The 24,601-nt window shown below is 36.0% G+C and overlaps 1 protein-coding gene across 2 annotated transcripts in view; it reads right to left on the reverse strand.

Moving 5' to 3' along the window:
- Positions 1–24,601, reverse strand: part of disc1 (DISC1 scaffold protein) — a 59,768-nt gene that overhangs the window by 20,662 nt on the left and 14,505 nt on the right. For both annotated transcript variants that reach the window (XM_081351198.1, XM_081351197.1), the window contains exons 5-9: positions 23,813–23,909; positions 21,394–21,590; positions 18,541–18,595; positions 14,141–14,243; positions 12,573–12,761 (exon numbers count right to left, since the gene is read on the reverse strand). In XM_081351198.1, coding sequence (XP_081207324.1) covers positions 12,573–12,761; positions 14,141–14,243; positions 18,541–18,595; positions 21,394–21,590; positions 23,813–23,909 — 641 coding nt within the window. The remainder of the gene's footprint in view (positions 1–12,572; positions 12,762–14,140; positions 14,244–18,540; positions 18,596–21,393; positions 21,591–23,812; positions 23,910–24,601) is intronic.

Raw genomic sequence — 24,601 nt, forward strand, 5'->3', positions numbered from 1 at the left:
GCTATATATATATATATATATATATTATATTTATAGGATATATAGCCTACTTTCAGCTACATATCCTAATGGCTAAAATTTATTTCATAGAGACATCAGAAGCATTATTGGTATCGGTGATACTGGCCTTCATTCATTAAAGGTCCCATGACATGCTATTTTTTGTAGGCTTTAATATAGGCCTTAGTGGTCCCTAGTACTGTATCTGAAATCTCTTTTCAAAAATTCAGCCTCAGTGCAGAATTATAGCCACTATAAGCCAGTCCCAGAATGAGCTTCCTTCAGACAGGCCGTTTCGGTGTCTGTAGCTTTAAATACTAATAAGGAGGAGAAAGGCGGCGCAAGGTGGAGGGTGGGTGTGGCCTTGACCATCTTGCGCAACGGTAGACCATGCATGTTTACATTGGATATATTGCAATGGCACGGAGACACGCAGTCGTTCAAGCATTTCAGTTTGACCCAGAATCTGATCCGGATGGAGAAGCAACGGATGAAGAAGTTGCAACTCAGCGGCTCCAGCAGGACATTTCCGAATGGTTAGTTTAAAATATTATGTCTGGATACGGTACTTTATTCGGATGGTTTACAGTTATTATCATGTAGCTAACGCGAACCTACTGTTGCCTTTTCATGAGAGATCTGTAACATCTGTAATTTATCTTATTACAATTACATCATCAAGCTCTGCGATCTTGAAATGCGGATATCGCGCGCGCCGTATAACCAACAGGAAAACGGTTATCCAAATAACAAAGAAGTGTACAACACTCGCGTTACAGTGTGTGTATTCACACACATAAACTGCATAGCTGCATAGCTAATGTGACAGCCACATTCTACTTGTAACAGTCTAGGCAACCATAAACAGTAAAGCAACACACTTATATATCATTAGTTGACTTACTGTTCCGAGGTGTGTAGCTGAGCCAAAGAGAGTGATCCAGACTTTAGTTTCAGACGTTCAGCAAGCCCAGCTCTGTATTGACCCTTTCGTGTTCATTTGTACATCCAATTATTGAGCAATTGTTATGCTTCGCTCGCTCAAAAGCCATGATATCTCTCGTGGACAAACTAAAATCGCGCGCGCGTGTTCCTACTTCCTTCCTAGCTCATTTTCTCATGGGCGAGAAATATTCTCTGGGCGGGCAAAGCAGAGACAGGGGAGGTAACATTCCTCCTTATGACGTCACAAGGAGGAGATTCAAGATCAGCGCGATTGAGCTTCCATTTTCTCAAAGGCAGAGAAAGATAGCAAAAGCTCGATTTACACCGATTGAAATTTCTAGAAACTTGGGGACCATATACAGGCTAGGGGAACTCATATTAATGTTAAAAAACCTCAGAAAGTGAAAATTTCATGTCATGGGACCTTTAAAAGATACCATTAAACAAATATTTAAAGTATAGGCTACTATCTTTATGTTGTTTCTATGCTAATTCGGAGATTAAATGTTAAAATATTACAATGTAAAAATATATAAAAAACTTTCATGTTAGGTTTTATTAATCATGATTAATTACAAAAAATATATATATGTATAATAATATATATATATATATATATATATATATACACACTGTAAAAAGTGAACAGTTGGATCAACTTTAAAAAATTACTTCAATTGGTAACACCTAAAGAAATTAAGTTTTCTCAACTTAAATTATCACGTTTTATCGTGATAGGTGTTTTTAGCGCAATTTTCCACCGGACAAAATTGCGATTGTTAACTCATGATTTCTGTTCTGTCTGTGCGCACCAATCTTGCACTTCTATCTACTCCTCAAACAGACCACCTAGAGACTTCGGGTTTTCGGCATTATGTAAAGGAAGGTCTAATCTCGGGAACGCACAAAAAAAATCAAGGAAAAGATTTACTATCTCTTAGTGTTGTGATCCCATGACGTGAGAAAATTGCACTAAAACACTCACTGAGTTTTTATTACTTGTTTTTCTTTAGGTGTTACCAATTGAAGTAATTTTTTTAAGTTGATCCAACTGTTCACTTTTTACAGTATATATATATATATATATATATATATATATATATACACACACACAAACTTTCAAATAATAGAACAATTAGATTTTTTGTATCAGAGTTTAATAATTGGGAGCAAATGTGCTTGCTTAATGAATGAAAATGCTAAATATCTTAATGGTTCTTAAAGGGGTCATATAATGGTACATGCACTTTTACAAGTTGATTGTACTGAAATGTGTGTTGGCAGTGCCTGTACACAACCATCATAAAATTATAAAAATCCATCCAGTGGTTTTGTTTAAATCTTCTTATATGTTTTCCCCTCTCTCAAATCAAGCCGTTCGATTTTGTGTCGTCACAATATCGACGCCCCTCCCACGATTGTATGATTGACAGCAGCGTTTCAAATCAGACCCGCCCTCTCGTGAGTGAGCTGTCTGTCATCATAGTGCATTGTTGATATGGCGTCTGTGATTGTGGTGTTCTGTTCTTGGGTGTAATAAGGAACACAGCAGTCATTTTGATGTTCCTAAATCCGAACCACTGAAAACGCAGTGGCTGAGTTTTGTTTTTGAAGGGAATATGCCCAAAGCATTGACGCGGGGATTCCCTGGCGGGGATTCCCCACGATCAACATCCATGCTTTCATGTTTGCGGAATCATTTCACACACCAGACTGCTTTACAAATGAGGGTCGGTATAAAGCTGGTTTTGCTAAGAAGCTGCTCCTGAAAAAAGGATCGGTACAAACGTGTTCCTGCTGAACCTCCAGAAGACGTGAGTGTAACGTTTTATTAACCTTTATATTAATATTTATATTAATCTTTGCAAATCGCTTACACGCTTCAAGATGAATGCGTCTAAGGTTTATACTCAGTGTAGGCTACATTACGGCATGTTTTCTATGTACGACGTTCTCAATATAATTCATAATCCCACGTTTATAATGAACAACTCGTTATGGTTATTGTGTTATTGTGTTACGGTGTCCGCACAGAACAGAGGGGCGGGGTGAGCAAAGCTCATTATCATTTAAAGACACATGCACTTAAACGGCGTCCTGAAAACAGAGCTGTTTTTGACCAGGTAAAATTAGTGTTTTCTTACTATACTAATGAGAATTTTTAATTAAAGTATATTACAAACTTTTAATTTAGACCCTAAAGAATCATTTAGATTGTACAAAAATGGCATTATATGACCCCTTTAAAATAGGTTTTAGGCTTTCTTTCTTTATGAAAAATTGGGTTACACTTATTTTAAGGTGTCATTGTTGCAGTGTAATTATATATTTAAGTACTGAGTAATTAACTACATGTACTTACTATAGAGTTAGGGAAGGATTTGGTTGAGGGTTAGTTGCATGTAATTATGCATAATTTACTGTTATTACTATGGTAAGTACATGTAACATATGTAACATATGTAACAAGGACACTGTAAAATAAAGTGTTACCCAAAATTGTATTTACTTTTGCTTTTTTGGATGAAATATCACCCAATATCAGAGGCGTAGTTTGTGTGTGGGGGGGGAGATAACCCCCCCAATATTTAATAATAATCTGCATGTTAATGTCAACCATTGTCTCATTGAGTCACTACTATTCCTATTTGTGTCCTGATTTTAAAGCTTCGAGCACAATGTCCACTGAATAGGACTCTGGCCTAGTGTCTGGCTGTCTTGTGTGAACATTGATCCTGACAGTGTCTTATTCAAACTGTGTTCTCTTTCTAATCCAATTCCGACTCAAGACACAGCCAGAGAGAAAAATCTGTGAATTTTACCCCTGATTCAGTCTGAACCTGATCTGATGACAGACACGAATTCAGATTCAATCACTGAAATGTGCTCTAATGCCGCCACTGGTCCATATATACGTCACCCTCGCCCTTGTGATGGAGCCTAGCTTTCCCCCAGATGAGCCGGTCAACATCTTTACAGTGAGAGATGCTGTGTGCAACATACTTTGAGGATCTTCAACAGCAAACCACAGGCAGATGGTGATAGTGGCACATAGTGAAGAAGTGTTGCATATATTTCGTTTTTCTTGGATGGTAAATAATGCAGCAGTCTGTTAAACATTGGAGAGTGGGAAATGGTGTGAAAATGTAAAATATAATAAGTCGAGGCCTAGCAGTTTGTGCTCATGCATCAGCTTTGAGAAGATATGCAGGTTCAGATTCAGCCTGTGTCGAGTCCTGATGATCCAGAGCTGAGGGAAAAACCTCTGATCAACAGAGTCTCTGCGGAGATTTTAATATCAATTTAAGACCTACACAAGTACCGTTCATTTACTGAAAATTCATAAAATGTATTTAATTTTGAATCAGAATTATTTTAGTATAATTGTGATACTAATATAGTTTTTATTCATATTTTGAATGTTTTATTTTTATGTTTACCAATTTAATTTTAATTTTAGCAAGTTTATTTTTTGTGTTTTTGTCTTTTTTATAATATGTCTACATAGTTTGTATTTTATTTTTAGTTATTTTAGTACTTGAAGTCAAAACTAAATGAAAATGAGAACTGTACTGATAACTAGCTGGAATAGAATAATTTGAAGGCTTTTTTCATATTTTATTTTATTTCAGTTAACGTTTATTTTATTTCAAGTAACAAAACTCAAGTTTATGGCTTTGGTTTTAGTCAACAATAACAACCCTGTACCGTATGTCCATACAGAATAACTTATCTCAAAATAAATGTTGTACTGTATCTTAGCTTCTTTTACTTTATTAAAAAGTCATCTGCAAAACAGGGTGATTGCAAGTTTAAAATACTCAAGACATGTTTTATTCAATACACACAAATGGTGTTTGGTTTATGTACTAATATTATATTACATATGAATAATAGACTCTTCCTGTAATGGGATGATGCAGAGAGAATCTATACAAGTTATTGCTGAACTAAATGCCAGATTTAATCGTGTAACCAAAATACCAATAATATCCAGAATAAGAAAAAAAAAAATTTTATACATAATGCAGGATTTTAATTATAAACAAGCCTGAAATACGCCAGGACTCTTATTTCGAAATGTCATTGATGCTCATTCAGAGATATAAACACTGTCATATTGGATCAACAAAGATCATAATAAAAAAACCATAAGCCTGTGGAAAGTGCAACATCACCGTGTTCTGACTTTGAACACGCAGCGCTCACATTTGTTTAACTGGTTCAGTTCACATTATCAGGCCGTATTGCACATTTTGCAAACATTATCCCATGCAAACAACATTTGCATACTGTACACTGTACTCTGAACATTATCTATCAATAAAAACATGCATAACTTCAACCAGAAGAAGAGCAACAGAAAGCTGCAACACCTTTCCTGCAATAAGAGCTAATTAAGCTGACAAACAGAAAAACACTGGATCAGCATGTCTCTTTTTCTTGCTTTCAGGAGCTGATCTTCTTGCATGATTAGGAAGGTATGCTCAGATGTGACAAAAAGCTAAACGACTTCATTAATTAGCACTTTTCTGACAACTTCACTATCATGCCGTGTGGTGTGAACACAAACAGAAGCATTCTGCTAATGCATCTGAAGGACGCTCGTGAGCTAATGATCGCAAAGAGTGCATGCATTTATTCAGAGAAAGATGGTAATTGTTTGCCATGTGTAAAAGAACACAAAGCCTCTTTTACACCATTAATATGCCTCAAAAGCAGACGATACACCTGTTTCAATGCAGATGCGTGGGCATGAAATGCTAGTGCAATAGGGCATAAGAGGAATAGTCTGTTGTTTTAATTGAGTCAGAGACGGCTGTGATTAATGGGCCTCTGTCTGTGTTTCTGAGTCTCAGTACAACGGCACGGAGAGAGAGAAGCACAAAAGCATCTTAGTCAGCAATCGTAGAGTATCTAAACTTGACCTGCTGAGGGCAACTGCACTAACCGTGAGCATAGACAGGTGTTTGATAATAATGAGCTTTGATTTCTATGTAATATAATAAATGTGGACTGTAATAGTGACACAAAGGTGCATGACCTTTTTGAGGAATTTTCAAGGACAATATAAGTACTAGTGATACTTTGCATCAGGGTTATTATCACTATATATATCTATACATTATGCACTTATGCACTCATCCGTGTAGTGTATACATTTTATAAGGTTATTTTGTCATTCAACATCAGAGTCTGCTATATAATTAAAGTGCATGTGACAGCTGAGTGCATGAAGTGTCCAACATTCCACACTTTGTTTGTTTTTCCTCGGTTTAATTAAGTGCATCAACCGGGTATTTATTGTTTTTGGAATTTTCAGTGTGAGAACACTGTTCATACTATTTACAGTATACTATAAACGGCATAGAATAGTGCATTAGTTAGTACACAAATTGGGACACGCCTACTGAAATATTTTAAATACATTATTCGAGAATTGGAGGTCAATGAACTGTACAGTAATAACACATTTTTTATGTTACTCTTATTTTTAAAGGTTTTGTATATGTGTGTATATATTATTTTTGGCTACATATCTTGAAAAGAGATTTTTAATCTCAAAAAGTTTTTTCCCCCTGGTTAAATAAAGGTTATACATAAATATATATATATATATAAATAAATAAATAATATTGTTAACTCAAGTACTAAAATAACTAAAAACGAATTTTTTTTTTTTATAAAAACTATAGACATTAAAAATAATAATAAAAACACAACAATAAAATAAAGGTTATAAATATATAAATAAACATTAAAAAAACATTTTCGTTAACTCAAAATAAAATATATTTTTTTTAATTTTCTTTTAGTTCAACTTGAAGTATTAAAATGACTGAAACCGAAATATGAAAGTGAAAATGCAAAACCAATTCAAAATATTAATAAAAACTATAATTGTGGCCATGTAAAACAGTGTTCATTTAGTATTAGTTATATACTAATTCCCTGTCAAACTAAAGAGGGCAACAGCACACGATCGACACAAACATTCACCGAACACAGTCTCATCAATCAATCAGAATTCAGGAGAGGCGAACACAAAAAGACATGCATTAGAATTTATTTTGGTGAGTGAATCTTTGTAGAAACCCAGAGACGAAGCACAGCAAACACAAAACCTCATTCCTGAAAGCCTTCCAGAACGACACCCGTCACCTGCTCACATTCTCCACTCCATTTACCCCTCCTCTAACTACATCTCCTCCTATACACAAACATTTCACACAACAACGAGTTCCCCGGGACAGAGGTAACCGTAAAACACTACAGCATTAACGGATGTAAACAGCGAATCCGGTCAACTCGCACCTTCAACAGTCATTACAGATGATAAACTATGCTACTGCACCACGGTACTCACTGACAAAGTACATTATACTGCTTTTGAATAAAATGTCTAAACAATAATAAAGATGTTCTACACCCCAAAATAGTCCAAATTTAGCATTTTCTACACTCTCTTAGAAGTAAACATGCCGGTTTTTTGTTGCTGTGTCTTTAAGTCTCCTATATAAACGTCCTCATCACATGAGATATGAGACTTATTCTGCACTTATTAATTAAAACGCATGTGTAATTCTTCAGGCTGCAAACTATAAACATGTCAACAGGTTAAATTTTTAGGCTGGACTTGCATTTCTGACTTTTTTCTCAAAACTAAGAATTGCAATATGTAGCCTAAACTTGCAAATGCAAGTTGCAGTTGGCCTCAGCGGTCTAACATTGCTTTTGTGTTGCATTATGAATTGCATTTGGACACATTTCGTAATGCACATCACATGAAATCCAGCGAGTGCAGCATGCTTTTATCATTATACATAATGACCAGGTTTCCGATCAGGTTTCTGTATATATTTACTGCACGCAGGTCTTCTCCTGTTGTTTATTTTGTTAAAGACTCATTTCCTCAGCAGCTTCCAGAAAGAGGAAGACGACATGATCACAGCACACAGACAGACTGAAAAGAATCAATATGTTATGACTGTGTCTTAAGAACTATAGTTCTTTTCAGATTCAAATTAGACCCATCTGTTTTTTTTTTATGCATCTGACATAAGTTTTGACAAATCATTTAAAACAATAAGATAACTAACTTGTCAGACTAGTCTTAAACACTTAAACCAACCAGCTACTGTCCTGAACTACTCGACTAGTCAGGCTTGTGTTAGTATGGAAGCTTATTTCCGCCACGGGATTAAAATATACATGTGAACTCTTTTTCCTCATAATTCAAAGATTACATATCGCAACGTAATAAAAAAAAGCCAGATTCACATTCATTTCGGATAAAACTGAACACGCTTTCTCCACTCATTGGAAACTGTCGCAAAACGTGCAAGACGCAATAATTTTATAGAAATGTCACCAGACACTTTGTCTTGTCACCTCACAAGACAAATGATTTCAAGAGATGACAGACAAACCTAAACCCAATGCACTGCAGATGAGACGCTTTATGTTTGAAAAGGTCATTATGTATAATGATGCTGCACTCGCTGGATTTCATGTGATGTGCATTACGAAATGTGTCCAAATGCAATTCATAATGCAACACAAAAGCGATGTTAGACCGCTGAGGCCGATTGCAACTTGCATTTGCAAGTTTACATATTGCAATTCTTAGTTTTGAGAAAAAAGTTAGAAATGCAAGATATAAACTTGCAATTGTAAGTTTTGAGCACTCCAGCCTAAAAATGTAACCTGTTGACATGTTTATAGTTTGCAGCCTGAAGAATTACACATACGTGCAGAATAAGTCTCATATCTCATGTGATGAGGACGTTTATACAGGAGTCTTAAAGGCACAGCAACAAAAAAACGGCATGTTTACTTCTAAGAGAGTGTAGAAAAAGCTAAATTTGGACTATTTTGGGGTGTAGAACATTATTATTGTTTATTAATTTAGACATTTTAGACATCAATTGTAAGTATTGAGCGGTCCAGCCTATAAATGTAACCTGTTGACATGTTTCCCCAATGAGTTTTAGAGATATATGACTAACATGCACTGATCACCTCTGAATTTACAATGTGCACAAAGACAAATCTGCACACTAAAGTACAATTACAATTACAAGTACAATTTCCTTACTAAAAATGTACTGTGGTAGAGTGATGGTAATAAAATGGTACTTTGAAATTCAAAAATTAGTATTTAAATTGAATTCCAGGATGCATGTGCAATTTCTCAAATAGAAGTTTTATTTGAGCTTTTTCCGCTCCATTTAGGAATTATTTTCTGAAAGTGAGATGAAAACAACAGCCAGTGCCGGCCCGAGCCTTTTGGGGGCCCTAAGCAGAATTTGATTTGGGGGCCCCCTCCCAACACGCGGAGTCACCTGTGCTGTGCTTGACGATTATTGACACAATGTCACTCTATAATGTTACATTATAAATTAATACAATGAGGTTATGTATTAATACAAAATAAATACTTAATAAAAAATAGATATACTTAAATAAAAATGTTTTAACTTTTTCTTTACTCTTTTACTAACTCTTTGAAACTTCTGAAAACAAATTGTCACAAAACATATAAAAAATTATAATTTGCAAAATATCCTCAAACGTTTTGCAACACTTTGCAGTTTGAATGATGTCTTGTATGAACATGACGGAGTATGTTCTTATATTTCCACTGTTCGATCGCGTCCGCGCCTCACACACACACACACACACACACACACACAGACACACAACATAGCATTGCAATGATATCGCAGCCTGTTCGTTATAGCCGTAATAAAATATAATAAAAAAATAGTCAACCTAACATATAAAAATTACACTGCTCTGTTTAAATAGTCAGTAGTAGCCTAATTCGTACCATTCAGCGCTGCGCAGCGTAAGCACCACTCCACTGTGATGTTTCCAAGCACATTTTTGCGCATGTGAAGAGAATGATTTTTTTCTTCGATATTGGAACGTGGGTGAAGTACAAAGAAGCCTATAATAAAGAATAGTTTGCCATCCAAATCCATCGCGAATGTTGAAACATTCTGATTCTAATGAGAGAGATACGTGAGCCCAACGCCGCTTTCACTTTCGCTTTAAATTAATTCGTTTTGGCTTGTTTATAGTTATTTTTTACCCTTGTTCTGTTCTGAATATCATTAAACTTAAAGGATAAATCATTGATCAAATCAATTTTTTGTGACATGGCTTAACATTACCGTGACTTTTCGCACGAATTGTCTGTGCACGCAAGGTTATGCGCATGACTCAAACACTGGCAGTCACAGCACCAGTTGTAGGCAGTACTGATCATGAAATCAGAATTTTCTTGTCTTGAATTATTAATCCATTCATTCATTTATGTCTTTTGTTTAAGTTAATTAATATGTAAAAAAAAAAAAAAAAAAAAAAAAAAAAACTCGCTTCGGGGGCCCCCTGGTGGCGAGGGGGCCCCAAGCAGCCGCTTAGTTCGCTTATGCCTCGGGCCGGCCCTGACAACAGCTCTTTGTTTTTGCACAAGCTGGGACAAAGACTCATGTTTAAAAATACCATTTAATATGTGGAAATATATTCCTAATTACGCAAGTATACCAACGCAACCGCAAACTACAACCCCGACGTGACAAGTGACGCACGCAAACCCTTTTTCTTATGCCCAAAACAGTGATTTGATGGCAGGTATGTGGCAAATATGTGTGTCAGCATGTTATTACCCCGGTTGGAAGACAAGCTAATAAGACCCTATCAGGAGCAGCCCGTTCATGTCAAAGATCTTTTGTGTTCTGTATCATATTCAGCCGCTTTGCATATTTAGCATCAACGCTCAGCCTATCATTAGCTCACAGTCTCTCTCATCCCAGCACAAAGACACAGACCAGCCGAGCTCTTTGTTGAGCAAAATGTGTGTGTGTGTCAAATTAAGCAGACGAGTGTAATCCCTATAACGGGCAGGGCGAGAATTGGCGAGATTCCCGTTGGCTGTCAGCCGGCTTCTCTTACTGTTGTTGGACGTGTAGAGGACCGAATAAATGAAAGACCACCGCCCGCAATCTCCATCCTGCACAAATCCTCATGGGAGGACAGAACGCCACAGCCAAGTTGGGAAGATTTGAATGTGCATCTGGTCATTATCGCCAACTACAGTCAGACGATACCGGAACAAGACCAGTGCGTTACCAGTGGATTTACACTAGTGACGGGAGCCAGACATTTAGACACCTTTCCATTTTTTAACCATTAAACACTGGCTGAATTTCACAATTCATGTCAACAACGAGTCTAGATCATATTGCACCTCAAAAAAAAAAAGGAAATTATAATTTGCATGAAGAAATTGAAGCCTATTTTAGGATAATTAAACATTGTTGAATATAAAACATATAAATGAACTAATATAAGTATTCATACATTATTTATTCATGGGATATCTTGTACACTGAATTTAATTTATGCTGATTTTACATAAAAAGTCTGAATAGGATGATTTGCATTAATCTAAAAAAGATGAAATTATATTTTGCATAATAAAAAAGAAGCCTCTAGCAGGATCATTAACATTATTGAACAAAGCTAAATAAATACATATATAAATTAATAAATACAGTACATCAATATAAATTAAAATAATATGATTCATACATTATGGTAGTATTTATACACTGAATGTAATTTATTTTTCAATAAAAAGGATGATTTTCATTTCATTCATATAAAAAATTATTTTATTAATTTTTCATAATGAAAATAAAGCCTCTTGCAGGATCATTAACATTATTGAGTATAAAGCTAAATAAATAAAGTACATAAATAAATGTTTCAATATAAGTAAAAAAAACTATATTAATAATATATATATATATATATATATATATATATATATATATATATATATATATATATATATATATATATATATATATATATATATATATATATATATATATATATATATATATATATATATATATACATATATATACATATATATATATAAATAAATAAATTCTGGGGTATTCATACATTATAATAGTCTTCGTGCACTAAAAATATATATTTTTTTAAATCACAAATTGCTCCAGAAAAATAGGTTTTATTTTCTTTATAGACATTAAAATACTATGCATATAAAATAAATATTTATTTAATGTTAAGTACAATATAAGTTAAAATTCTGTATAAATATCATACATTATAATAGTGTTTTTACACTAAAAATAATTTAAGCAGATTTTAAATAATACATTTATTGGATTTTTATTGAAACATTTATAAAGATTTTCTTTATGATCATTAAAATATTATGTATATATTATAAATATTTCTATCCAACTTATTTTGTTTTGAAATATGATCAGTTTTTGTGAGATTCACCCGGCTGTGTTTAATTCAACATAATCAATAACAAAAGAGCTGTTTTTTATTTTATACTCGCACAATAAGGACTCAATGTCAACGGATTTTGTTGAAAACACAGTTCAGAGAGACACTGTGTGTGGAATAGAGATATCCACTCTATATAAATCAATAGTGAAACCTACAAAAACTTGAACATGTTTTCAGCCGAAACACATGAAGAAATGGCTCCCCCCTGTGCCGGCAACTCTTCAAGGTCTGGGTTCTCATGAATAGAGTCTCTCGTTCGTGTGGTGTGTGAGAGTGTTGCTCACCGTACTGGGCTTCTCTCTCCTGCAGCTCCAGTTTGATGTGGTTGTGTTGCTCCTTCATGCGGGTCAGATCGAGTCCACTTCCAGCACTCAGCGCCTGCAGTTTCTTCACCAGCGCCTCCAGACGATCCCTCTCTCCGTACACACTCCTGATTTCTGCCTTCAGTTCTTTCGCGCTGCTGAAGTCATTTCCTGCAGCAAGAACAAAACACAGATGCATCTAAATGAACATCATAACAGTTGGAAAGTTCAGAACGCCACCCAGAAAGTAATAGTGATTTCGATAGGCAGGATGGATGGATGGATGGATGGATGGATGGATGGATGGATGGATGGATGGATGGATGGATGGATGGATGGATGGATGGATGGATGGATGGATGGATGGATGGATGGATGGATGGATGGATGGATGGATGGATGGATGGATGGATGGACATGGAATGATAGACATGGAATGATAGACAGAACGATAGACGGATGGATGGACGGATGGATGGACGGATGGATGGATGGATGGATGGATGGACGGACAGACAGACAGACAGATAGACAGATAGATAGACAGATAGATAGATAGATGAATGATAATTGGATGGATGGATGGAATGATGGAATGATAGACAGAACGATAGACAGATAGATAGATGGATGGATGGATAGAACGATGGATGAATGATAGATGGATGGAACAATAGATGGATGGATGGATGGATGGATGGATGGAACAATAGATGGATGGATGATGGATGGATGGATGGATGGATGGATGGATGGATGGATGGATGGATGGATGGAACAATAGATGGATGGATGGATGGATGGATGGATGGATGATGGATGGATGGATGGATGGATGGATGATGGATGGATGGATGGATGATGGATGATGGATGGATGGATGGATGGATGGAACAATAGATGGATGGATGGATGGATGATGGATGGATGGATGGATGGATGGATGGATGGATGGATGATGGATGGATGGATGGATGGAACGATAGATAGAACGATAGAACGATAGATAGAACGATAGATAGAACGATAGATAGATAGATAGATAGATAGATAGATAGATAGATAGATAGATAGATAGATAGATAGATAGATAGATAGATAGATAGATAGATGGATAAATGGATGGATGGATAGAACGACAGATAGAACGACAGATAGATAGATGATGGAACGATGGATGGATGGATAAATGAATGGATAGATGGATGGATGGATGGATAGATGGAGCGATAGATAGAATGATAGATAGACGGAAAGATGGATGGATTGATGGATGGATGGATAAATGGATGGATGGATGGATGGATATTTAAAACTTAATTACATTCACATGAAATCAACTAATTTAATTTGTAATAATATTTCACTGTTTTAACCGCATGTTTGCTCAAATGAACTGTTGGTGAGCAGAAGAGACTCTTGAACGGCAGTGTACAGTAGAGTCTGAAGGCAGAGCGATCAGTCATGAGTCTGCAGAAACACCACAGCGCAGGACAGAGAGTTTGAGTCCCGTCATGGAGGAGCACAGAGTGACAGAGGACAGGCTCTACCTGAGATGGCGGAGAGCTTCGCCTCCTGCAGGACCAGCAGCTGCGCTTCACTCTCGCTGACCTTACGCCGAACACGACCCGACAACCTCTGACCCATCACCACCTGAACCAAGACAAACAGAAGATATCACACACCTGGAGGACAAGAGCAGCCATGAAAACTTACAAAAAACGCTAACACTTTACAATAAGGTTCTTTAGCTAACATTAGTTAGCATGAGCTACACTTATATATCTTTGTTAATGTTAATTTCAACATTTACTAATACTTTATTAAAATCTTGTTAACATTAGTTAATGCACTATGAACTAACATGAACAGCTGTATTTTTATTAACTAATGTTAACAAAGATGAACAGATACAGTAAAAAATGTATTGCTCATAGTTAGTTCATGTTAGTTAATACATTAACTAATGAACCTTATTGTAAAGTGTTACCCAAATAACATTAAATTATGTTGAAAATATGAAATATGACGCATTTTTCATTTCATTTCACATCATTAATACTGAATGATAATGTACGACAGCTGTTAATATTCCGATATTTAGATTTAATATTAAGACAAATAATCATCCTAAGAAAGATGAGAGTGTCTTGCCTCTAATTCATATTTATAATATCTAAAATAAAGTTGTACATAGGCCACATAAACTTTTTTCTGTTAGGAGAATTTCTTGAATAAAATAAAATAAAAATCTAAAATACAACATACAGTTTGTTCCGTATAAAGTTTATTTGTTAAGAGTAAATGTAAAAGTAAAAAAAAATAATAATAAATGAAATTAAAATCTTGAATGCAACACATCTGTGCCACATAAATTATTTTGTTAGGAGAACATCTTGTGAAAAATAAATAATGATAATTAAAATAATAACATAACATTCATTTGTGCCAAATAAAAAGTTTTGTTAATAGAATATCTTATAAAATAAAATAAAAAATATCTGAGACAAATTTATGTTGTATTTTAAGATATTCTCTTAAAAAGTTTGTGACACAAATTTATGGCTTTTTATTATTTTATTTATTTTTTTCATTTGTTTTATTTGATTATATTTGTTATATTTTTTAAGATAATCTTTAAAAAATATGTAAGTATTGTATTTAAGAATTGTATTTAATTTATTTATTTGTTGTATCTTTTATTTTACATTACTTTTCGGTAATAAAAAAAAACATTTGTGCCACATAAAATGTTTTGTTAAAAGAATATCTAATAAAATAAAATAAAATATAATATAATATGTGACACAGATGTATGTTGTATTTTATTTTATTTTGTTATTTTATTATATTTAAAATATTCTCTAATAAAGTTTATGTGGCACACATTTATGTTGTATGTAGGAGTTTTTATTTTATTTATTTTTTCATTTATGTATGGCACAAATGTATGTGTTGTATTTAATTTGTTTTATTTTATTTATTGCATTTTTTATTTTATTTTACTTTTCGGTAAGTGACTAAATAATAATAATAATAAAAAAAAAATTAAAAAAAAAAAATAGCATTCACCGAACATGCCACAGAACATTCTGGAAGTCTGTAATCATGGACCAGATGCCACAGTGGAGACACAACGGACCTCCCGACGTGAGAGTGGTTGTGAGACGCAGCCAGACGTGCCGAAGCTGTGCATCAGATAATGGCAGACCAGAGGGCAAAGTCACACTGTGCCATTTTTCAGGCAGCTCAGATCCAACCCGCGGTGCCAACACACACTCTCTGAGCCCGAGGCTCACACTGCAGCCACACCGATCCCACTGACACCAGCTCACACACACACACACACTGAGAGCTAAATGACAATTTCCCATGCTGCTCACAGGAGGAAAGCATCTAATTTTGTCTCAGATTGTGGTGGGAGAGCTGACAGAAGTTAACTAACCAAACTCTCTCACACATCACAATTTATTGCAACAGGAACTGACACCAGAACCATAGTATCATAGTTTTTAATCGCCTGAATCGTGCTGCGACTTCTATTCCAATGCGACTTGTATAATGCAATTAATTTGTATTCGTCCTGAATGAGAGAGTTTAGTTGTATACTTTATTTCACTTTAAACAGGATTGCCATTTATAAAAAAATGTGTTTACAATGAATCCCTCAATAATTTATGTTTGTTTTATACTTATTCATTTCTGTTCTGTTCTGAAAACCATTACATTTAAAGGATTTGTTGTGGAGTGAGGGGAACTAAAATGCATGTTTCCAGAGTTTATAATGCTTGTAAACATTTTGTTTCTTACATTATTTATGAATATAATAATAAAATGTGACTTCTTCACCAATGCAGTTTTCTCTCAAGAATGTAACTGATGCATCTTATAGTCCAGATAATACAGTATATGCTGCAAAAAAGTTTTTTTAAATGCATTTATACATTGTACTAAGCTACATTGTTGTCATATGACCTTATTATGATGCTTGTCCAGTTATCAGAATGGTTATTTAGCATTTTTAATCAAATTTTATGAAACTTTAAAATAATGGTCAATATAATCAAATATTGAGTCACTTGACAATCATGGCTGAGATAATTTACTTTTCTTTCATCACACTGGAAATGAAAGGTGAAGTCGAGTGCATTGCGTTGTGAGATACAGTATATAATCTAAATCTAATGAGGTTTATGCTTAAAAAAAGTGCATAAATCTGGCATTCGTGCATCATGAGGTTGTGAATGAAACATCTCACCCAAATTGCACACAATATCTGTAATATTTCATGCAACTAACAGGACTGTTATATATGACCTATAATTACGTGACATTGGCCTCGTTTACACTGTCAGTGAAATGTGACCCAATTCCGATTTTTTGTTCATATGTGACACAGATCGGATGTGTTCTATGACAGTGTAAAAAACACATGCATTCAGAAATTTCCATTCATATGTGGAATTAAATCAGATATAAATCAGATATGTGCCAATGCAACTTTCATGTAAACCAGCAGATCGGATTTTCTGAAGCATTATGCAACGTCTCCACGGTTTAATGACGAGAGAAACCCCGACGCGCTTCTGCAAAGGGACGGATGGCCCGACGAAACTTCGTGTCGTCGTAGGAGTGGAATGTGGACAAACGTTGACACAACGGGCCCTATTTTAACGATCTGAAACGCAAGTATCAAGCGCGAAACGCAAGTAACTTTGTAGGCGGATCCCGACGCAAATCTAAAATGTGTTGGTCTGAAGTCGCTTCATTACTCATAGGTGTGGTTTGGGCGTAACGTGAAATAAACCAATCAGAGCGTCATCTCACATTCCCTTTAAGAGCAGGCGCGCTTGTTCCATGGCGGATTGCTATTATAACGGCGGATTTGCCAGGAGCGGTTCACAGCCGAGGAGACCGACGTTCTCGTCAGGGCCGTAAAACACAGAGAAGTGACATTGGGGATGGAGAAACACACACAGATTAGCTTCAGTTAAATAGGCGTATAATAATTTAGGTAAATGTGTAAGCTAGATTTATGCCTATTTTTTCACATCTTCATGGACACAACAATGATTTCCCTCGTATGGTAATATTTTTCCTTGTAATAATGTAGCCTATGATTTGCAAAAATGAAAACTGCTGCGTTTGTGTAGAGTAGAGAATCAAAGTTTATGTGCGTTGTGCACACGCTAAATTATGGTCAAGCATAAAATAGCATCTGAATAACATGCGCAACGCGCCACTGACTTTAGATGAGGTTTCTCCTGGTCAGTGGAGGAATTGTTTTCTGAAACTGCAAAATAGCACCAGGGAACGTTTGCGCCGAAACACGCCTCCTCTTTGCGCTGAACCGCCCCCGGGAGCGTAAAGTTCATTCCCTAATTTACCAACGTCTGTGGAGGGAAAAGTCCGCTGTGCGCGGGTGCAAAATAGGAATGATACATGCGTCGGTGTACAAAGTCAAATGCGCTGGGTGCAAGATAGGGCCCAACATATCAAAGGTTGGCTTGCTCATCCTAAAATTTCAGACTCACTGCTTCTCGTTAAAGCCTGCCACAATATGTTCCCACCAGTCCTGAGATCTCTCTCGCACACAATAACAGAAGCATATGCGCTGGGTGGACTTTTCGTCCTCCTCCGCCTCATAATCATGGTGATGTTTGGCGAACTTTGCATATATCGCAGAGCTAGCATCAATCATATTTTGCGTTCGTCCATCTGTGCAAGATAATTTAACCCTTTAATCATGCGCGATGTTTCAGATAGTATGGCAAGTGTAAACACATGAATTGAATATGGGTCACAATTGAAAGAAAGTGTAAACGGACAGTCAAAAAAAATCGGATATAGGCAACAAATCAGAATTGGGCATCAAGACCTGCAGAGTAAACAAGACCATTAACACTTATTAAATATAGTGTTGACTGGTTCGATTAATATGTGGACTTACTTTAGCCGTTGCCTCTTTGATGGACAAACTCAGCGTTCGCTCCTGCTCCTGAAGTCTGAAAGGTAAATAAACCATGTCAGTAATGCTGAAAATAATGAGATATGAACAATAAAGTCATACATTTTACCATAATAAATCATGCCAAATAGTAATAATGGTACTTGATTTATCAACACCACTAATAAATACAAGCAAGTCATATTGTATAACAGGTGGTGAAGTGTTTAAATAAAGCACTATATACTGTGATTAAACAAATGCATAAAGCGCCTCCTGCTGGTTATATACAGATCCCTCTTTAGATTAATAAGTGGATATGATTTCAGTAACATCTCAGACTGAGAAAAGGTCAGCCTTTTCTCATCAGGAGCCTTGAGAGTTTCTTCTTAAACATTACGCACAGGTTTTGGACAGAAACCACACGAGGATCTGTAAAGCCTGAAAGCAATAAAAATTCATAACCACGCTGAAAAGTGCGTCTCATTTCCAGAAGGCACGGGTAAAAATACAATAAAAGAGAGATGAAGGGAGAGAGGATTGCACGAGCAAAAATAGCACTGAAGAGTCCATGTGGACTCAGCTGCTTCTCCTCAAAACTCACTTTAAATCGGCCCTCACTGCAGGAGAAAATAAATCAATCTCTCAGCAGGGTTTGTTTAGCTCAGCTCAATGTTATGACCTCAATCTGCACCGTACCTCCGATAAATCTGCATATGCATCAAAATCAATCTGTGAGAGACCAAACAGAGTCAGGCAATCTAGAGTTCAATATTTCTCTGCTCAGAGGCAGAAGTTTCGATGCCCTTCGTTTTTTCACCAGAAACTCCTCTAAAAACTGAACCCACTGAAGATGAGATTCAACTGAAGCACGTCAATCTCAAAGTGACAAGGCGTCAAAGTGTCACATCTGATGTTGTGACGGGACTGTACACATTCATTTGCTTTAAAATATCAGCTTTCGGTTTCTGTTCTGCCCTGACCTGACCCAAAAAGTTACAGAAAAAGGTCAATAAGAAGAGAGATTTTAATATTAAAACAAACTGATGGCATCACAAAGGTATCAGATTATGTACTTGAACTTCCACTTTTAATTACAATTAATTATATTATTATATATATATATATATGTTATATTTTGAGAGACAACCGTTTATCCCGCCCCTCGGATTGAGCCGTGCCAATGGTGAGTTGCCCGACCTAACATCTTGATGTAGGTCTGGCTTGCCAGGCTATGTGTGACCATCATATAACAGTAAAAGAGCACACACAATCCTTATTCTGTGGAATTGTATTGGAATGGTAGAGTGTTTGTACGTGACCAGAGGGCCTCCATTCAAGGACACAATATGATGAACAAGTTTAAAAATGTTCCACATATGGGTGAAAACACCATCATTGGCCTAGAAAGATAACATTCTGGGAGTCAAGACTATAAAGGAGGAAGGATCACGGTCACACCCTGAAGCCACTCTGTGTGACTGTACGACTGCTGAACTTTTCTTGCAAGAAAATAAACCTCATCAAAAGACAATTGCTATGTGTTTGTCTCTTATTCAGTGATATAATTTTGTTTGTCATCCACTTTTTACACATTTGGCAGGTCCACGGGTTCCCAAACCAAATTCAAATTCAATGAGCTTTCAAGGACTTTCCAATATCCTCAAATTCAAGGACTTAATGTGGGAACACATTTGTTGTCCAACAACAAACGTTCAGGTTCCATCGTAGTAGTTTAGTGCGCACGTGAACATCACGGCAATGTACAACACAAAGTACCTCACGTGGGAAACACTTCACGTAACGCGTAAATGCGCGGAACTACCGTAAATCAAGCAAGCTAGTGTGCATAGGCCACAAAGTGTTGGCGAAATAACACATTAGCAGATCAGAGGGAATAATAATATGAAATAATATGAATATTATTGATAATATTGATATGAAAATAATTTTTTTGCACAAAATAAATTCAAGCACATTCAAGGACCTGTGATGTTTATCTTCAAAAACTTTCCAGGTCCTTGAATTCTTTTTTCCAGATTCACAAACTTTCAAGGATTTCAAGGACTAGTGATGCGCGGATCGCGGTTATATCCGCGGATCGGGCGGGTCAAGTAATAAAAATAACATTCTGATTAATTTCGGTCGGGTCACGGGTGGATATGATAAATCATTATTAATGAAAATATTAACTTCATTATCTAAAATATGAGCATGTCTAAAATGTAAAAAAAAAATCCGCCAGGCAGACAGGCACTAATTTGCACTCTCTTTAAGATCTACGCTGCGCGGGGTCCGCTTTTCTGAGCAGAAACGGAGCAGGTCTGTGAGTGAAGTAAAAAAGAAGAATTAAAAACAAAACAAAAGGAAGGAAAGAAAGAAAGAAAAGTACCGTGTGGGAGCGTTTTAGCGAAGTGGTTAACGAGGATGAATCAAGTGCTGGGTATGTAATATGCAATGGCTGTGAAGTGTTTGTGCGCGCGTGTGTGTGTGTGTGTGTGTGTTTCAAGGGAGTCTGTTTATACCATTAAGAAAATAAAATTCTGTCAAATAAATTTTGTTTTAAAGAAATGTTCATTTACAGTAAAAGCAGCGCTCATTCATCAGTGTTTTATGTTACCATTAGAGATGCGCGCATCAACCGTTGCCGAGTCCACTGTTGAAGGTGATGATCATCTGTTTATCATCACGCGTAACAAACAAGAATAATTGTAATTTGACCGTCGGGTGCGGGATCCTTAAATCAGAGAAAATTATTGGTGCGGGTGGATGATTTGTTTTTGGCTGCGGATTCGGAGCAAATCCGCGCAGCTCTCTCAAGGACCCGTGTGAACCCTGAGGTCCGCTTCCCCTCACCTGATGATCGCTGCTGGTGGAGACAGGCTGATCTGCGGCCGATGTTCAGAGGTGATCATGTCCTCCAGCGCTCGAGCCATCAGACGCAGCTGAGCCGAATCACAGGCTCTCAGGACGGGCTCCTCCAGCTCCTCCTCCACAGCTCTGCTCTGCTCCTGCAGCTCCTCCAGCCTCCGCTGAAGCTCACACATCTCCTTCTGTACACACACACAACACATATATAAACTTACAACCGGTCTTTGTGCTCTACTAGATTAGGTTTTCATGCTTGAATGATCATTATTTTCCCCATATTCTCCATTGTTGCAGCTCCTCTCCTCCCAGTCTGTCAGTGACGCTCTGGGATGTGTTTCCCGAAAGCATCGTTAGCTAACTATGGTCGCAAGTTCCGCCATTATCAGCAGTTCAACGAGTCTGTGTTTCCCGAAACCATCGTTCTAATGAACATTCGCAAACAGTTTCGCAAACTTGCGTGTTTGGAACGACGACTCTCGACCTGTGGTTAGAAGTTTCTTGTTTGCATGACATGTGGACTCAATAAATCATTATTCTTGAGCAAAATAATCAAGCTGACATTCAGTACAACCTGTGTCTTTTATTTAGAATACATACAAATGTCTTTTATGTCTTAGTTTGTCAAGAGATTTAAAGCACCGTTTTTGAAGAGTGCGCATGTGCGAACGTGCTTAAGAACGAGCCTATGATTGAATCAGGAAATAAAGCAAAATAACTTAACTAAAAAATAACTGAGAAAAATGAGAATTAGTCCATTTACAGCAAAACATCTAGCATTAATTCGATCTCAAACAGACTCATTAAAATAAGTTATTACTCCACCACCTGTGTGACGTCATTAACCAACGTGGTTGAACGACCAATTTTCGGGATTTCGGGAAAAAGTCGTGACTAGCTAGTTGATTTCTTCAACGATGCATCATACTATGGTAGAGAACCAGCGAGTTATGTCGTTGTACGTGAAATGCACCCCTGTTTAGTTCCTGTCTCTATGAACCCCCTCCTTCTGAAAAGCACACTGTGCTCTGATTGGTCGGCTGGATCAGTGTGTTGTGATTGGTCGAGTGCTTTGAGTGTGTTTGGGAAATGTGCCGCCCCTTCCCATAACCGCCAGTTTAACACACTACTAACTAACTCAACCAGGCCCCGCCCCTTTATTCTGCGCATTAATGAGGAATATTGTGACGTGTTCGTTCCCGGAAGAAACTCAAGACTACAATGGAGGCGTTTCAGGAGTTCAGAAACACTGACACTGATATAGAGAAGAACTCCCGCTGGAGGAAACCTTTATCAACATTACACACTGAAGAAAGTTGAACATGAAAAAAAAAAAAAAACATAACAAATCCTCTTTAATAGTATGACTCTAGATCCATAGTCCGACTAAAAGCACAGTAAACATTCAAGAAACAAAAGCTTATTAGTGCATATGTACTGTAATACTGTAATACGTTAAACAGCAATACAAACTTCTTATTCAAGCAATAAGTTAATATGCATATGTTATGCTCTTAAAGGTCCCGTTCTATGCCCCTTTTCACAAGATGTAAAATAAGTCTCTGATGTCCCCAGAGTGTGTATGTGAAGTTTGAGCTCAAAATACCCCACAGATCATTTTTTTACAGCATGTTTAAATTGACATTTTTTGGGGCTCAGAAAAACGAGCCGTTTCAGTGTGTCCCCTTTAAATGCAAATGAGGTGCTGCTGGATGACACAGGGGGCGGAGCTTCATGAGCTCGTGCTCAGTCTGTCAGGAAAAATTCATCTCACGGAATGATGATAATATCAGAAACTCTCAGTAACGGCGTTCATTTCGAGTCGGACAATAATGCCTACAGAGTCAGATTGCTGTATAGAGATGAAACAGGTATGGTTTAGTAGTTTAATTACGGTTATTATAACGTATTTGTCATCTGTTTGTAGGCTATGTATCCATTATTTATTAATAGCCTACAAGTCTGCTGTCTGAATGATGATCAAACATGTACTGATGAGTTTAATAAAGTTTATTGTACATCACACAAAAGATGAAGCGTCAGTTTTACTTCAGAAAATCACCGTAAGAGCTGAGTAAACACAGTAGGCTAAGTTATAAGAAGTGCGCAAGTAGCCAGTAGAGTTGAGGGAGCATTCCTGTGGGCGGAGGTTAGGCAAGAAACGGTTCTGGTGATGTCACTAATGCAGGATGTAGAGGGGTGTAGTCCAATCGAGCCGTTTTTTGTAGTCAACTTCTGTTAAATAAAATATTTCGCTTGGCATTGAACTTTGAGCTTTATAATTTTACAGATATTATTTATGCTCTAACAGCAACATTACACACTAACTAAAGTTTGAAACATGGAATCGCATGCAACGGGACCTTTAATAATCATATATCAGTGATGATCATATATTTGTGTTCACCTGAATCCTCTGTTTTTTCTCTAACAGTTTCTCCCGTGTTTGAGGTCGGATCTGAGAGCTTCCTGATCCCTGATCGTCACTCGCTTCACCGTTTTGCCTGAAGGAAAAAATGCATTTATGATCACTCATGGAAAAACGTGACTAGAAATGTCTTGTTAACATTAACTAAAACTATTTTAAAAAATGTATGGTAACTGAAATAAAGCTGAAATAAAATAAAATTGAAATATTACATGAAAAACAAACTTTAAAAACATAACATTATAAATAATTAGAAATGAGAAAATGGCAACTAACTGAAATAAAATAGATTGAAGTACTCTAAATTACTATATGTGTGTGTATTGTTTATAATTATTTTGTGTATATATATATATATATATATATATATATAGATAGATTGTATATAAAAATACACACACTTGCATGTATATATTTAAGAAAAATGTGTTATTTATATCTAAAATATTTATATTTATATATAATATAATTTGTATATAAATATATACAGTATATACACATGCAAATATTTCTTAAATAAATACATGCATGTGTGTGTATTTATATATACAAAATAATTATACACAGAACACACACTATTATGTGATTAATCTTATTAATTATCGCAATTAATCTTTTCACAGCCCTAATAGAATTTTTTTTTCAACTAATAAAAATGACAAAACCACAACAAAATAGCTCAAATGTAAACTAAAACGAAATAAAATAAAAACTAATTCAAAATAATACATTTATTATAATATATTTAAATAATATATAAATATATTA

Source organism: Scardinius erythrophthalmus, assembly GCF_964197995.2.
Source record: "Scardinius erythrophthalmus genome assembly, chromosome: 21".
NCBI classification, from domain to species: domain Eukaryota; kingdom Metazoa; phylum Chordata; class Actinopteri; order Cypriniformes; family Leuciscidae; genus Scardinius; species Scardinius erythrophthalmus.